The 15,649-nt window shown below is 32.7% G+C and overlaps 3 protein-coding genes across 6 annotated transcripts; all 3 read left to right on the top strand.

Moving 5' to 3' along the window:
* The first annotated feature begins 351 nt into the window (after positions 1-351).
* Positions 352-3,675, top strand: LOC145127165 (protein FAR1-RELATED SEQUENCE 5-like). The gene is made up of 3 exons (XM_079062413.1): positions 352-387; positions 2,843-2,886; positions 3,093-3,675. The coding sequence occupies exons 1-3, from the start codon at positions 352-354 to the stop codon at positions 3,673-3,675; spliced, it is 663 nt and encodes a 220-aa protein (XP_078918539.1).
* Positions 3,676-3,685: 10 nt separating this feature from the next.
* On the top strand, positions 3,686-5,263 carry LOC145127164 (protein FAR1-RELATED SEQUENCE 5-like). The gene is made up of 3 exons (XM_079062412.1): positions 3,686-4,550; positions 4,921-5,086; positions 5,218-5,263. The coding sequence occupies exons 1-3, from the start codon at positions 3,686-3,688 to the stop codon at positions 5,261-5,263; spliced, it is 1,077 nt and encodes a 358-aa protein (XP_078918538.1).
* A 4,343-nt stretch (positions 5,264-9,606) lies between these two features.
* On the top strand, positions 9,607-15,284 carry MPK16 (mitogen-activated protein kinase 16). 4 transcript variants are annotated; one of them, XM_079060041.1, is made up of 10 exons: positions 9,607-10,198; positions 10,750-11,158; positions 11,245-11,372; positions 11,475-11,534; positions 11,799-11,948; positions 13,049-13,204; positions 13,304-13,515; positions 14,178-14,282; positions 14,372-14,523; positions 14,651-15,284. In XM_079060041.1, the coding sequence occupies exons 1-10, from the start codon at positions 10,175-10,177 to the stop codon at positions 14,974-14,976; spliced, it is 1,722 nt and encodes a 573-aa protein (XP_078916167.1). In that variant the 5' UTR covers positions 9,607-10,174; the 3' UTR covers positions 14,977-15,284. The 4 variants fall into 4 exon arrangements, with proteins under 4 accessions (XP_078916167.1, XP_078916168.1, XP_078916166.1 ...); XM_079060042.1 differs by having other exon boundaries at positions 9,608-10,198; positions 14,654-15,284; XM_079060040.1 differs by lacking the exon at positions 9,607-10,198 and having other exon boundaries at positions 10,720-11,158; positions 14,654-15,284.
* Positions 15,285-15,649: the final 365 nt, after the last annotated feature.

Genomic DNA, 15,649 nt, shown 5'->3' with positions numbered 1-15,649 from the left:
TCGCATAATAACAACGTACTTATAGTTTTTTTCTCATAGTAGCAACGTACTTTACAGGTAAAAATTTGTAAAAATTTGTAAGCGTGTTACTTCTATGTGTAAAGAAACATAAGTAGAGTGCTATCATTGGTACTAACTTTGCTTCCTAACCATAATATGACTTATATACATATCTGACTTATAATTTGACTTGGGGGCAGGGGCACAGTTGAAAATTGAAGTTTAAGCTCAAAATTTAGACTTGGAAAAGAGAATAGTCAAAATAGATTGACAAAAGTTTAAACATATTTGAGAGGAAAAGGTATAATTGGAAAGTTAAAGGACATCATATGGTTAAAGAGTTTGACATGTATGGGCATAATTGGAAAGTTGAAGGTTAAGTTGAAGGTAAGCACAAATTCAAGGATTAAAGTCAAAATAGGAAATATTGAAGGAGAACAATGGTTCTACAGTGAAGTTGTGACATGGGCATAATTGGAACCATGGAGGCAAAACACAAATTCATGATCTGGAGTGTTCATAAGTAAAACTGGAGAGCATTTTGGAGTCTTCCGGGAACCCTTTGTGGCTCTTGGCAAAACTGAAGAGTATAGAGGCAATTCTGCAACTCGCAAATTGGGATGAACATGAGTTGTCTTAAGTGAATTTTACTTTAAGGCGCTTATTTTAAAATATTTCATTTGCATATTTTTTATCCATAAAGATTTTTTAAAATCACCTGTTTGTAATTTCAGTTACCACAATGATTTTCGTATTATGAAATAAGGCCAGATCATTCTTTATATTTTCTTCACTTGTGAGACTTATATGAAAACGATTCTATATTTGACAAGTTTGAATGTTGGTTGAGTGGAGATGAATAACGGGTAGCAAGTGGTTCTTACAGGTTTACTTCTCAGTTTCTTGATACATTTTTTTTGGTATTATATGCCTAAAAAATAAGTTATTTTATTAAATTTTTATGTTATACTAGACTATAAATGCTAATCTAGCAATTTATTTCATGTTTTGTGTTTTTTTCGAAGGGTGCTCAGAGGTAACAACTTTAGAGGCAACCAAGTATCCTACAAGGTATACAATGTATTCATTTATGTTTATAGTCAATAACCCAAACCATAAGTGTTTCAGTTTTCTTAAAATTATATTACCAAATCAAATGTGATTACATATTAAACTATGTTCTAATTAATAAGGATTTATTTTACTAAGACACTTACTTCCAGGGATCATTCGCGTAATATTTTTGGCAGGCATGATCTTTTAATGTTCTTTTTGCACCATTTATAAATAAATAAAAGCAACTTACATTCATTTCATATCTTTTATAAGTAGTGACCCTTTACGTAAAATTCATTACACAAAGAGTATTAGTTACTTAAACCCTTTCTTCTGTGTCATCAATAAATTGTATAAATCATTCCCAAACTCTACACTGTTTTTTTGTCAAGCTTTTACTATAATAAACATATAAATGCAAAAACAAAAAACAAAAATATTGCCAAATTTGTACATGCAGGTTATGTTGTAATTAGGTGATTGTGATTGATTTTGTACATTCGAGATGGGAATGTAGAGTACAAAAATGCTAGCAAACATGAGATAAATGAATGAATGGCTAAATGCAAGAAATAACAATGCACTTTCATAATTTGTGTATTAGCCTCCTACTTTCATTTATTATTATTACATCATATACTTCCACTTTATTTGTGTATTATAACATTATTCTTTGAATAATATACTTAGTTACCATTGTACTTTGACCAATGACATTTCTTGCATTTAATCCTTTATTCAAATATCTCATGTTGGCTACCATTTTTGTACTCTATGTTCCCATATTGAATGTACAAATTCAATCACAATCACCTAATTACAACCTAACTTGAATGTAAACATTTGGCAATATATATATATATATATATATATATATATATATATATATATATATATATATATATATATATATATATATAGGGAAAAGTGAATATACCCTTAAGGGTATATAAGATTAGGTACCCACATAATCAAAACTATGTAGTTTTGTTAAATGGTTTAATTTTCTGAAAATAAAAAAACAAAAAACAATTTCCTTTTTCTTGGTACGTGTTTCCTTATACTCAATTCCTTCGATTTTTTGTTCCTTGATCGGCAGTCGGCACTTCCCTTGATCGTCCTTCTGGAAAAAAAATTGGTTATATGCTTTCTATTTCAGCAATGAGAAATTCACAGAAATCATAAAAAAAACGCTGAAGATATAGTTAACTGTCTGCTTCACGGATAGAAATCATAAAAAAAACCGAATTTAGAAAATTGGATATTAGTACACGCTTCACAGAGGAGAAACGCCATAAATAGCAACTCGCCTCCATCAGGTATATCGATTGTTGACACCCTTGATTAAGTTGATTGTGTTATAGTTAGCCCGGTTATTGGTTGGTAGAAATTACGTTCAGCATGGGACATTCCAAAAGAACCAATCTACTACTATATGCACCTAAACCTACCTATGATGATAATATTGAGGAGCAATGTAATAAAAATACACCAGACAAGTCCTTGTCAAGTTTGTAAATTAATTAGAAACACAAAGTCAACATGATTTCTGAATGCTAATTGATGATATAGAGTCGGTGAAGGTGCACGAACTCTCAATGTAGAATAATTAATTTTAGGCAGAGGGTGCTATCGATGAATAACACATTGGCCACTTGTTATTTGTTCATATTCAAGTTGCTTTTGCTTTTGATATAATGAAAAAGTTAGGACATCTCTAAAAAGTTTCTGGCATGACATTAATAGGGTCAAATTCTTATTGTCTTTTACTTGTGGTTTTGTGCAGGCCATGGTGTTTGAAACTGAAGCAGCTGATCAGGCTATAGAACTGTATATATAAATGAAAATGTTGACACAAACAATTTCGTGGAAGCAACATATGAATCAGAAGAACTTAACGATTTCGGTGTGAACATTGAAATTGACAAAGATGATGTTGATGATGAAAGGATACTGAGAAAGGTTTTTGATACACCCGATGATGCCTATACATTTTATAATGATTATTCATTTTTGCATGGCTTTGGTATATGTAGAGATGACATAATTAAAAATCCTGAAACAAATGAGCCTTTTCGGAAGATATATGTATGCAACAAAGAAGGTTTCAAACGGATGGACAAAAATGATTCAAGTGAAAATGAGAAAAAACGTCGTAGAGATGTTAGAACCGGATGCCAGGCAAAGCTTCGAATAACAAGACAGGAGGATGGAAAATGGTTGGTGGACTCGTTTAATGACACACACAATCACGACTTGACCATGACACCTATGAAGGTGATGAAGCATCGATCTCATAGCAATTTTCACCGTTCAATAGAAGGTAAATCTCTTATGGTGCAATTTGGTCAAGCAGGGTTGAAACCTTCTCAGATTAAAAGGGCTGTTAATACACTGAAAATCTCAAATGTAGTTGATGTAACTTCAAAGCAATGTGCTGATGTTTTATCTGAGCATCGAAAACAACATAGAGATAAGGAGTTTTATGGACTTATAAAACATTTTCAAGATAAAACATTAGTTGACAGTGACCAGTATTTTGTCGTGGATTTGCCTGATGATGGTTATCCTAAAAATATCTTTTGGGCTGATGGTAGATCAAGATGTTGTTGTGTTTGATGTCACTTATATGACTAACAAATTCAAGATGCCTTTTGCTCCTTTTACTGGGGTGAATCATCATGGGCACTCTATACTTTTTGGTGGAGCATTGCTTGAAAATGAAAAGGAAGAGACATTTGAATGGTTATTTGAACATTTCCTCAAATGTATGTTTGACAAGTATCCGAAGGCAATTATTACCGATCAAGACAAAGCTATGGGCAATGCAATAAGAAAAGTGTTTCCAAATACTCGACATCGCTTTTGTTCATGGCATATTAGGAAGCATGAAACTGAGCACCTTCGATCATATGTTTCCCGTTACAGTGATTTTCAAGAGACACACGGACAATGGGTAAATAGTGACACCGTTGAACAATTTGAAGCAACATGGGAAGATATGCGAATTAAGTATGAATTGGAAAGCAATTGTTGGCTTAGTGACATGTATAACCAACGTATACATTGGGCTAAACCCTTCTTGAAGGATATTTTCTTTGCTGGCATGACCACAACCGGACGAAGTGAGAGTATCAATTCATTTTTTGATGGATTTGTTAACTCGAGGACCATGTTAAATGAATTCATTGTACAATACGACAAAGCAGTTGAGTCACGAAGGGCTGCCGAAGAAGATGAAGACTTCAAGACTATGAACTCGAGACCGGTTTTTTCTTCAGTGCATCCAATCGAAGCAAAAGCAGGTCAAATTTATACTATAAAGATGTTTGATACTTTCAAAAAAGAATGGACCGGAGCTATTACCAATTTGACTCACGAGACCATAACAAAAACTACAGAAGAAAGCACATATAGAGTTGGGCAATTGGATGTTGATAATAAATATTGGTGTATTGTTACCTTTCGTTCTTTAAATCAAGTCAGCATTACATGTTCGTGTTCTATGTATGAGACAAATGGGATTTTATGCAAGCATAACTTATATGTGATAAAGAAGAAGCATGTTCAAGAACTGCCGAGTCACTATATTTTACCGCGATGGACCCTTGATGCTAGGTACAAACTGGGTAGTGTTAGTATCAGACTCGGAGAAATAAATAATGAAAATGGAGTTAGTGCCTACACATTATTTTGTGTTCGTTCGAATTTTACGAAACTAATTGAACAAGCAAGGGACTCCCCTTCGGAGATACAAAAACTCAATACGATATTGATAAGTCTTTTGAATGATCAAACAAATCGAAAAAAATATGTCCTTGGAGAATGCATCTCAAAGTTCTTGTATGGGAGTTTCGCAAGTAGATATGATGACACAGTTATCTATCCATGATCCTCTTGGTCCGGTTACTACAAAAGGGCGTCCTAAACTTGCAAGTAGAATCAAGTCTTCTTTAGAAGCCCCTAAAAATGAACATGCTCTTACTGTCAAGGATTGGGTCATTATGCTACTAGCTGTTCAAAAAGAAAGGTAATTATAATAATAATTTAGTTTTCATGATTGAGAACTCTAATGATGAGATGTGTTGTTTCTGAGGGCAAAGAAAAACTAGATGCTTCATGACATTTTTTTTGGTTAACTGCACATTTTTCATGTTTTAGACACAAACAATGTATGAATAATCTAGAAGTTATTGATGCTTCTTAACAATTTTAATGTTTTTGAATGAAATTTGTTGATTGTTTATGATTAGTGTGATTATAATTGAAATTTGGTTGCCACTATGTGTTTCAAATGCATGTATGAGGATATTTTAAGAAAAAAAAAATGAAAGTGTGATGTATTTTGTGAAAAAACGAAAGTACGATGGTATTTTGTGAAAAAAACGAAATTATGAGGGTATTTTGTGAAAAAAACAGAAGTACGATGATATTCTGTGAAAAAACAAAATTATGAGGGTATTTTGTGAAAAAAACGGAAGTACGATGGTATTTTGTGAAAAAAACGAAATTATGAGGGTATTTTGTGAAAAAAACAGAAGTACGATGGTATTTTGTGAAAAAACAAAATTAAGAGGGTATTTTGTGAAAAAAAACGGAAGTACGATGGTATTTTGTGAAAAAAACGAAATTATGAGGGTATTTTGTGAAAAAAATAGACGTATGATGATATTTTATGAAAAAACAAAATTATAAGGTTATTTTGTGAAAAAAACGGAAGTATGAATGTATTTTATGAAAAAACAAAATTATGAGGGTATTTTGTGAAAAAAACAAAAGTATGATGGTATTTTGAGAAAAAAAACAAAATTATGAGGGAATTTTGTGAAAAAAACAATATTATGATGGTATTTTGTGAAAAAAACAAAATTACGATGGTATTTTGTGAAAAAACGAAATTATGAGGGTATTTTGTGAAAAAACGGAAGTACGATGATATTTTGTGAAAAAAATCCAAATTATAAGAATATTTTGTGTAAAAAATAAAAGTATAATGCTATTTTGGGTTAAAAACGAAACTTTTCTGCAATTCGAGGTTAAGAATGAAAGTAGGCTGTCATTTTGGTTAGTGTTGTGTTAATCTACATATAAGTTTGATGGTTTGTAAAATTGTTGGACGATTTTGCTCATGTGCCAAAGATGGTAATCCTCAAGAACTTAAGGATAGGAAAGTTCATGTCACATAAACAATAAGATCAAAAGCAAAGAATTTCAATTGCTAATTTTGATTAAAAATGATAAGTATAAGTATATTTTTCATTTTGAAAAAAAAAGATAAGCACACTGCTATACAACAACCACACCTACAATTCTAAAGTTTCTATAATTCTTCAATTCTTCAAGTTTCAACAATCCTTTGTTTTTGATCAGTGATTTGTGATCTGGAAGAGCCATGACAGATACGCTAACCCTACAACAAAAAATAATATATATCATAAATCCTAAATCAAAAACCAAAACCTTATTAACAAGTAAAAAATCTTTCATTCTGATAAGTGATTTGTGATCTTTTTACTGTTGTCCACTGACAAATTGTTTTGGTTGGAATGATTGGGTGTTGTAGTCACTTAAAGATGCATATCCCAATGCAAACTTAGAATCCGGGATATATATAACCTGGGCCAAATATATACAAAAAATAAAAACAGACAAAAAAAATGAGTATCTGTGAAAACCCAGATTACTTAAATTGAGATGAAACACTAGATCAAATAAAAACACTTGCCAAGCACACTGAACACCACATCTAAAATTACCAAAACTACAAGCCAATTTCATAAAATGACTTAATAGAGACAAGGTTTTCCTGAAATGAAGCCTGCAAAAACAACACTTTAAAATAGCAAAAAGTGGATGGAAAATGTTCAAGTCTTACTCCTAAAATGAAGCCTGCAAAATAAACAACATATCGGTATATATATTCTATCTCACCATATAATACTAATACTTTGGTTGATCTTCTCTTTTCCCGAACTCAAATTAAAAACCATTTTGTCCACTTCCAGCCCGAACTCAAATTAAAAACCATTTTGTCCACTTCCATCTCCATCACTGCTAATAAGACTCCAATACAAAAACATTACTCTACGTCCCTTGAGCAAACAACCAAAAACATATTATTTGAAAGATATATATAAAAGTCTATAAGAATGATGGAATTATACATCCCCAAATTTGCCTAAACTAAAAAAAACATCATTATTATGAGCTTATTCATATTCATCTTTAGTTTTTGTTTTTTTTCTTGAATGTGGTAAGTCACAAATGCCAACTCTTTGAATTGGTAAGGGATTTGTTGATCCTTTTTGGAGTACAACACACCTCAACTTTTTGGAGTACAACTCTCGTGAACACAGACTAAAAGAAAACAGGAATTTTATACAAAAATCATAGGAATATAAAAAATTTACATGATTTGAGAAGTTCTGACATGAGATTTCAGATTACCCAAGCATGTATAAAGATTGCATCTCTTGAATCGAAAGCCTCACCGCTCCTACAATTTGAGCCCTAATTGTACTAAAGATCCACATGTTACCACCATTTTCTACACTGATCCTACAATTTGAGCCCTAATTATACCGCTTCCGTGTGATTGTGTGTAAGAATTGAGTTATAAGATGAAATAAAATTAAAGATGGAATGTATGATTTCTTCAATTTCAGTCGAGGATATACCAAGTTTGTTGTCGCTTCGCTGCCTTGCTGCGACGGAGTAGAGGATGGGGGGCTGCCTGCCTCATCTCGTCGGTCGGTCTGAAGATTCCTTGCTTCGCATGTGAGATAATCGACGAACAGGGAAGGGCTACGACTCTATACGACGAGGGCTGCCCAAATGATGTGCAATCAGTCTCAGAAAGGTATTTTGTGTTCGATGATAGTAGAGTATGGAATTAAATAAGTGACAAAACGGTGTAGTTTTGATTGTTAGGTACCTAATCCTATATATCCTCAAGGGTATATTCACTTTTCTCATATATATATATATATATATATATATATATATATATATTGCATTTATGTGTTTACTATATTAAAAGTTAGATAGAAAACAATGTAGGGTTTTTAGAAAAACAAAAAAATTAAATTACAAAGTTTTTTAAACTGCAAACTAGATTTTGATATTTTGCACTTTAGGAAAAGTATTGCCGACTATTTTACTTATGATGTGTGATATGTTTCTTATTATATCATTAGTTGATATATGGTTGTATTTTATCATATCGAATAAATAATATGATTTTTTTTTACTACTATAGGTCAAAAAAGAGATCAAACAAAGCACGATTGGAGTCACCTCGAAGGTTATTTATTGTGCTACATTATAAAAGCCTTAAGAAAATACAAAGTAAAAAAACTATATATTTTTTACTTGCTTACATCATTCAATAGAAGATAGAGTCTTCAATGTGGAATAAGTTAGGCAAATTTCATTTTTTGACCGCGATAAAAAGTGAGCCCTAAAAAATTGTTTGGTTTGCAAAGTGTTTTTGGAAAGAACGAAAAATGTGTTTAACTGTTGTGTGACTCTATCTTTCTATTATTTAATTTACTGTTTTTTTGGATTTATTCTACTAACAAAAGGACGAAACAAAAATATACATCCTTCTTATGCATGTGTTCTTGCTTTTTTTTAATGGTAATTAGTTTATTAATTTATGTAGTTACTTTAAGTGTTGTTTCTGGTACTCAGTCAATACAATAAAAAAAAACTTCCGTCAATACAATAAAAAAAAAACCTCCGTCCTGTGGCGAAACACAGCCATATCTCCCAGTATATATAAAAGTAGGCTCCTTTAAGATTTTTTGAAAAATCATGATCTCAACCTCAGTCATATATTTTTCATATGCCGCTCTAACGTACCGACACATCAAGAGAGTTATATTTATAAATGATTATGCAACGCAACCTGTTTCTTTCCCTACACAGCCTTCCCCACTACCATAACCGCCGCCACCATCACTACCTTCGCCACCACTTCCACCTCCGTCACCTCTACCACACCACCTTTGCCACCACCACCTCCTCTCGCCACCAACCATCCTAATCATACATGATTAATCACTCATATATGATTAATCACTTTATGAACATACATATATGTATATTCATTTATAATTAGACCTATATGTATAAACATTGTATAATGATATATGATTATACCTCTTCACTAGGTCTATCATTATACCTCCCCGCTATGATGGTATATAAGAACGACAAATGAGAAATGTGTGACTGATGTCTTAAGATCTCTATTTTTTTTAGAATCTCAAATGAACCGTTATTAAACAAAAATTAATAAATTATAAAGATAATAAACTTTATTATATATATAATAAGTTTTATTAATAAATTTTATTATCTTTATAATTTATTAACTTTTTTGTATAAGTCGATTGAAAATTTAAATAAATTCAAAAACTTAAAATATTTGACATGTAAAATCAATAAAATTATTATTATTACTCTCTTCATGAGGGGTAAAGATTCGTCGTCTTATTGTTGTTCTCCCATTTCCATTATATGTTTTCCTTTATTTTAGTTGCAAAAATATACATACATACGCGTATCAGTCTCTAGATATTCTAAATCCCTTATCTGTCTCCAGATCCAAAATCCATCTTCATTTCCATCTCTACAAGCCTACTTGAGCAAAAACCCAAAAGGGTTCCTTTGATCTTTACATACATACAGTCAAATCTCCCGCTTCTACATAGTTCTTGTAGAATAGTCATCATCGATCTCTTGTTATTATAGATCCATTCTTTGATTTCATCGGCTCAAACCCTTTATCTCTTTCGCCGACAAGAACCTACACGCTTCAATTCATTTATAGGACTAACTCAGACCAAGAAAATTTCAATTTATTGCTTAATAATAACTCTTGTACCCTTTCCCTGACCAACTTTGGGGATTTTGTGTTCTTGATTGACTTCGTTGCCGTAGATTTAACGAATTTTTGGCAAATCCATTTTGGGTTTATGATAGTGAGATCTAAAAGCTTTTCTTGCGAATAAGGTTCTTGTTGGTCTGTGATCTACTAAGTTTTCATCTCACCGAGTTCATCATTTGGCTCTCATTTAGTTGCCTGCTAGGTGTTTGATGCTTTGCCGCTGTGATGCAGTCTGATCAAAGAAGAAAGGTAACCTTATCTAACTCAATACTGGAAAATCACTCCCTTGTTTCAAAATGTTATACAATGTTATTATACTTCTACTGCAAGAAAACAGAGTTCGAAAATCGCATCTTCATCTGATAAAACTTTTGATAGAGTATGTGGAAATTTACTTATACATCATTCAACTTTTTGTTGTTCGTCATCAAGATCAGTTTATCTACGCATGGTTTTGATACGATTGGTGTGATTGCTTTCTTAAATCGATAGATATGGTAACAAATTGATCAATACCTAAAACTCGATCTATTTTTTAGCTTGGATCCAGATGTTCTTCTAGATTTTAGACATCTCAAATCGTATCATGCTTCAACACCATCTACACCAAATCTTTCAACACCATCTCAAATCATGTAATGCGAACTTGGATATCAAATCTTTTCTTTCTAACAACTTATCACCTATTACACGAACTAAACATATGGAATAACTTTAGTCAATGATTAAGAAGGAATCAGGGAAGAATAGAAATGTGTTACATTGTTCTTATAATGCTAATACTTATGAACAATTTACAGGGATCTGCAGAAGTAGATTTTTTCACTGAATATGGTGAAGGAAGTAGGTATAAAATAGAGGAAGTCATTGGTAAAGGAAGCTATGGAGTTGTATGCTCTGCATACGATACTCATCTTGGAGAAAAAGTAGCAATAAAAAAGATAAATGACATATTTGAACATGTTTCTGATGCCACACGTATCTTGCGTGAGATTAAGCTTCTTAGGCTTCTTCGTCATCCAGACATTGTTGAAATCAAACACATCTTATTACCTCCTTCAAGAAGAGAATTTCGTGATATATACGTGGTTTTTGAGCTTATGGAATCTGATCTACATCAGGTTATAAAAGCAAATGACGATTTAACCCCTGAACATTATCAGTTCTTTCTTTATCAACTTCTTCGTGGATTGAAGTACATTCACACAGGTACAAATTCCCTACTACATGCTGTTTCATTTTGACTTTCGACTTTTGACTTTTGATATTGGATTTATATTTATTATTTTATGCAGCAAATGTTTTTCATCGGGATTTAAAACCGAAAAATATATTGGCAAATGCGGATTGTAAACTCAAGATTTGTGACTTTGGTCTTGCAAGAGTTGCTTTCAATGATACACCTACTGCAATATTTTGGACAGTATGTGACTATGTGTATTCCCATTATTGTAATCTGTTTTTCTTTTTTTTTAATTATATAATTTATGATTGAATTAATTATGTGAATTCAATGTGTTTGCAGGATTATGTTGCAACAAGATGGTATAGGGCTCCTGAATTGTGTGGATCATTTTTCTCTAAGGTATATGCTTTTCTTGATCCACAATTGAATTAGAAAATGTTAATTCAATGTGTTTGCAGGATTATGTTTAAATTTTTTTATTATGTTTGACTTTGTCCTTTTGTAAAGTTAAAATTTCATTAACTAACATGGTTACATACTTACATGCATTTATTGCAATTGAAAATTTAACTTTTTTACATGACAATGGTTTAAAAGTCATAACTTTCATTTTATTCCATTTCTGCCCTTACATGGTATTAAGTTAAACCATTTTTTCTGCAGTATACACCAGCCATAGACACGTGGAGTATTGGTTGTATTTTTGCAGAACTTTTAACAGGAAAACCACTTTTTCCCGGGAAAAATGTTGTTCATCAGTTGGATTTAATGACTGATCTTTTAGGAACACCTTCACCTGAAGCCATAGCCAGGGTATGTTTATCTTACAATCATACTTTTTTTAGATAATGAGGGCATTTAAGTCTTTTCCATCCCACCTTATCCCACCTTATTCTACCTTTTTAAGTGGGAGAAAAAATTGCAGCTTTTGTCCCATTAACGAAAAGGTTAATCTAAAAAAAAAACCTTATATATTGTGTTTTTTTCATTTTTCCCAATTTGGCCCTTTTAGTCATTTTTTGCCAAAAAAAATTGTAAAATGTGAAATTTAAAAAAAAAAAAAAAAGTAAAAAAGTTGAGGGTTTATTTGGAAGCATTTAATAAGGTTGAAGGTTTTGTTTGGAAAAAAAATACAAAGTTGAGGGCTTTTTCGGAAAAAATAAAAAAAATACAAGGTCTTTTTCAAGCAAAAAATAAATTTGAGGTTTAATCCTGAAACACAAAATATAAGGTTTAACAAAAACTTGCAACTTTTGTCTGATTAGTGAAACATAGTACAATCATGTAATCTGTAACAAGGGCATTTAAGTCTTTTGCATCCTACCTTTTTAGGTGGGAGAAAAAATTGCAGCTTTTGTCCGATTAACATTTATCAATTAAAAAAACCTATTAAAGTTTTGTCTGATTAGTGAAACATAGGACAATCATGTAATCTGTAACAAGGGCATTTAAGTCTTTTGCATCCTACCTTTTTAGGTGGGAGAAAAAATTGCAGCTTTTGTCCGATTAACATTTATCAATTAAAAAAAACCTATTAAAGTTTTGTCTGATTAGTGAAACATAGGACAATCATGTAATCTGTAACAAGGGCATTTAAGTCTTTTGCATCCTACCTTTTTAGGTGGGAGAAAAAATTGCAGCTTTTGTCCGATTAACATTTATCAATTAAAAAAAACCTATTAAAGTTTTGTCTGATTAGTGAAACATAGGACAATCATGTAATCTGTAACAAGGGCATTTAAGTCTTTTGCATCCTACCTTTTTAGGTGGGAGAAAAAATTGCAGCTTTTGTCCGATTAACATCTATGAATTAAAAAAACCTATTAAAGTTTTGTCTGATTAGTGAAACATAGTACAATCATGTAATCTGTGACAAGGGTATTTAAGTCTTTTGATGTAATTAATACAAGCAGATAAGAAATGAGAAGGCAAGGAGATACTTAAGCAGCATGAGGAAGAAAAAACCGATTCCATTTTCACAAAAGTTCCCAAATGCTGATCCTCTTGCACTTCGTTTGTTAGAAAGAATGCTTGCATTTGAGCCTAAAGATCGTCCTACTGCTGAGGAGGTAATATCTTTTTATTTACGATTTTACCCTTTTCTTAATGAAATAGTATATATTTCATTCTTACTAAAAAGAAGAATTTTGGTTGTTTTGTATTATTAGGCTTTATGTGATCCATATTTCAAGAATCTTGCTAAGGTTGAGAGGGAGCCTTCTGCTCAACCTGTAACAAAAATGGAATTTGAGTTTGAAAGAAGAAGAATTACAAAAGAAGATGTTCGTGAATTGATTTATAGAGAGATTCTTGAATATCATCCCAATATGCTCAAAGAGTTCTTGGATGGATCTGAACCTACTGGCTTCATGTATCCAAGGTATGTATAATTTTGCAAAAGACGTAAATGCCCTCCTCACTTCAATCGGACAAAATTTGCAATTTTTTTATCCATCCCAAAGGTGGGACAAGAACTTGGTTTTTGATTTATTGTCTGTGGAAAAGACGTAAATATCCTTCTCGGCTTCAATGGGACAAAAGTTGTAACTTTTTGTCCATCCCAGACAAAGTGGGACAAGGGATTTGAGATTTGATCTCCTCTCTGTGCAAAAGCAAAAGACGTAAATGCCCTCCTAATCATTGAAAATAGCTGTAAAAAGCTTGTCTGCCAGTTCTATATCCTGTGAGTGTGTGACAAACACAACCTCAGGGAGCATTGTGCAAAAGACGTAAATACCCTCCTCTCACTTCAGTGGGACAAAATTTTATCTATCACAAAAGATCTATTGTCTGTGCAAAAGACATAAATGCCCTTCTTGTCTTCAATGGTACAAACAAAGTGGGACAAGGGATTTGAGATTTGCTCTTGACCTCTCTCATCCGTGCAAAAGACACAAATGCCCTTTTCTTCATTTCTTAATCATTGAAAATATAGCTGTAGAAAGCTTTTATCCCGTGTAACCAAACAAACACACCCTGAGGGAGCATTGTGCAAAAGACGTAAATGCCCTTCTCATATGAAAAAAATTTCTTGTTTTACAGTGCTGTTGACCAATTCAAGAAACAGTTTGCTCATCTTGAGGAGCATTATGGCAAGGGAACTTCAGCTGCACCTCTAGAGAGGCAACAATCTTCATCATTGCCAAGGTATCTATTTATTTATTTTACTTATTAATAAATATAAAAAAAAAAAAAAAAAACTTATTATATGTTTGGTTAATTTTGATTGGGTGTAGGGCTTGTGTACTATATCCAAAAGAGACCGTAGAAGTTACAAATGGTCTCTCAAAATGTTCAATCAAAGAAGTCGGGAAGCAATACATGACTACTACTACTTCTGCTATGCCAATGAACAGACTTCCTCTTCAAGTTCCTCAAACCATCCAAGGTTTGATTGCCTTTTTCTTTTTTTGACCAATGTTCAAGGGGTATTTTGGTCTTTCTTTCCCTCTATTTATTGAAGGGAAAAAATAATTTTGTAAATAAAAGTTAGGACTAAAGTTTCTCTTATTTAGCAGGAGGGAGTGCTGCAAGGCCAGGTAAAGTAGTCGGTTCGGTGATGCGGTACAACGGCGGACCACCACCAGCTGCCGCCGCCGGAGCAGGAGACAGTCTTGAACAACGAAGGGCGGGTAGAAATAATCCGGTGGCGGCTCCCACCCAATTTCCACTTCCGGCCTCCTCTTACCCAAGGCGGAGCAACAACTCAGCCGCCTGCAAAAACGACAAAGTAGAAACCGCCATAGAAGTTTCCGCCAACGGCCTCCAGGCCCGACCGCCGTACGTTCCAAGAAAACTTGCGGCGGCTCAAGGCGGCGGACCTGGTAGTCAGTGGTATTGATTTTTGACCAAACTACCCCTTAGCTTGTGGATGGATAGAGTGAGAAATGGGCAAGTTTTGTTGGTTGTAAACCAGAGGGTATATCGGTCATTTTGGTATATGATGTGGGAAAAGATGTGGAAGATATGATATTACATGCTTAAAAAGGAGTATTAAGCAGCTAACCTTGAATAATAACGATCTGTTGATTTTCAGTAGCTTGACATGTAAAAATAACTACTATCGGAAAAAAGACTAGAATTTGTGACAGTTGTATGAATCCTTGTAATACGTATTTGTTGAAACAACGTGAATATGCTATTTTCTTAGTTGTATTCTTTTTATTTGTTTACTTGTATTTTGGTTTAATCGTTGTATTTGTTAAGCATGTTGCAAAATAATTGTTACACTTCAAAATTCTTTAAAAAAAGCAAAAAGGAGTATTAGAAATTTGTTAATTGTGTTTATGCCAGTTTTTGTTTTGCGATGTGAAAGTTTGGTTGTGGAGAAATCAAGGATTTTTTCAGTTTTGGTGTTTCGTTTTAGTTTTTTTTTATTGAGGGTTAATGTCATGTTAGTTCACAATTGTACTTGATAAATTTTTTTTTGGATTCTTGTTATTGTTGCACAGTTTGAGTGAATTTCAATTTTGTAATTCTGCCATACCAAAATGGTTGTTATGCCTTAGGAGGTA

This window comes from Lactuca virosa, chromosome 7 (assembly GCF_052849685.1).
Source record: "Lactuca virosa cultivar CGN04683 chromosome 7, Lactuca_virosa_CGN04683_v6, whole genome shotgun sequence".
In the NCBI taxonomy this organism is placed as follows: domain Eukaryota; kingdom Viridiplantae; phylum Streptophyta; class Magnoliopsida; order Asterales; family Asteraceae; genus Lactuca; species Lactuca virosa.
The sequence above is the reverse complement of the archived record's forward strand: the minus strand, read 5'-3'. Positions and strand labels throughout refer to the sequence as shown.

What these genes read in the sequence shown, in the direction of transcription:
- MPK16 (XM_079060039.1), top strand. Translation starts at nt 10,723, where the DNA reads ATGCTAATACTTATGAACAATTTACAGGGATCTGCAGAAGTAGATTTT. An exon ending in GTGGATCATTTTTCTCTAAG is followed by an intron (nt 11,535 to 11,798) that starts GTATATGCTTTT and finishes TTTTTTCTGCAG; the next exon opens with TATACACCAGCCATAGACAC. An exon ending in AGTTCCTCAAACCATCCAAG is followed by an intron (nt 14,524 to 14,650) that starts GTTTGATTGCCT and finishes TCTCTTATTTAG; the next exon opens with CAGGAGGGAGTGCTGCAAGG.
- LOC145127164 (XM_079062412.1), top strand. Translation starts at nt 3,686, where the DNA reads ATGACTAACAAATTCAAGATGCCTTTTGCTCCTTTTACTGGGGTGAAT. An exon ending in AAATCAAGTCAGCATTACAT is followed by an intron (nt 4,551 to 4,920) that starts GTTCGTGTTCTA and finishes TTTCGCAAGTAG; the next exon opens with ATATGATGACACAGTTATCT. An exon ending in CTAGCTGTTCAAAAAGAAAG is followed by an intron (nt 5,087 to 5,217) that starts GTAATTATAATA and finishes TTCATGTTTTAG; the next exon opens with ACACAAACAATGTATGAATA.
- LOC145127165 (XM_079062413.1), top strand. Translation starts at nt 352, where the DNA reads ATGGGCATAATTGGAAAGTTGAAGGTTAAGTTGAAG. An exon ending in AGTTGAAGGTTAAGTTGAAG is followed by an intron (nt 388 to 2,842) that starts GTAAGCACAAAT and finishes GGTTTTGTGCAG; the next exon opens with GCCATGGTGTTTGAAACTGA. An exon ending in GCTGATCAGGCTATAGAACT is followed by an intron (nt 2,887 to 3,092) that starts GTATATATAAAT and finishes TGGTATATGTAG; the next exon opens with AGATGACATAATTAAAAATC.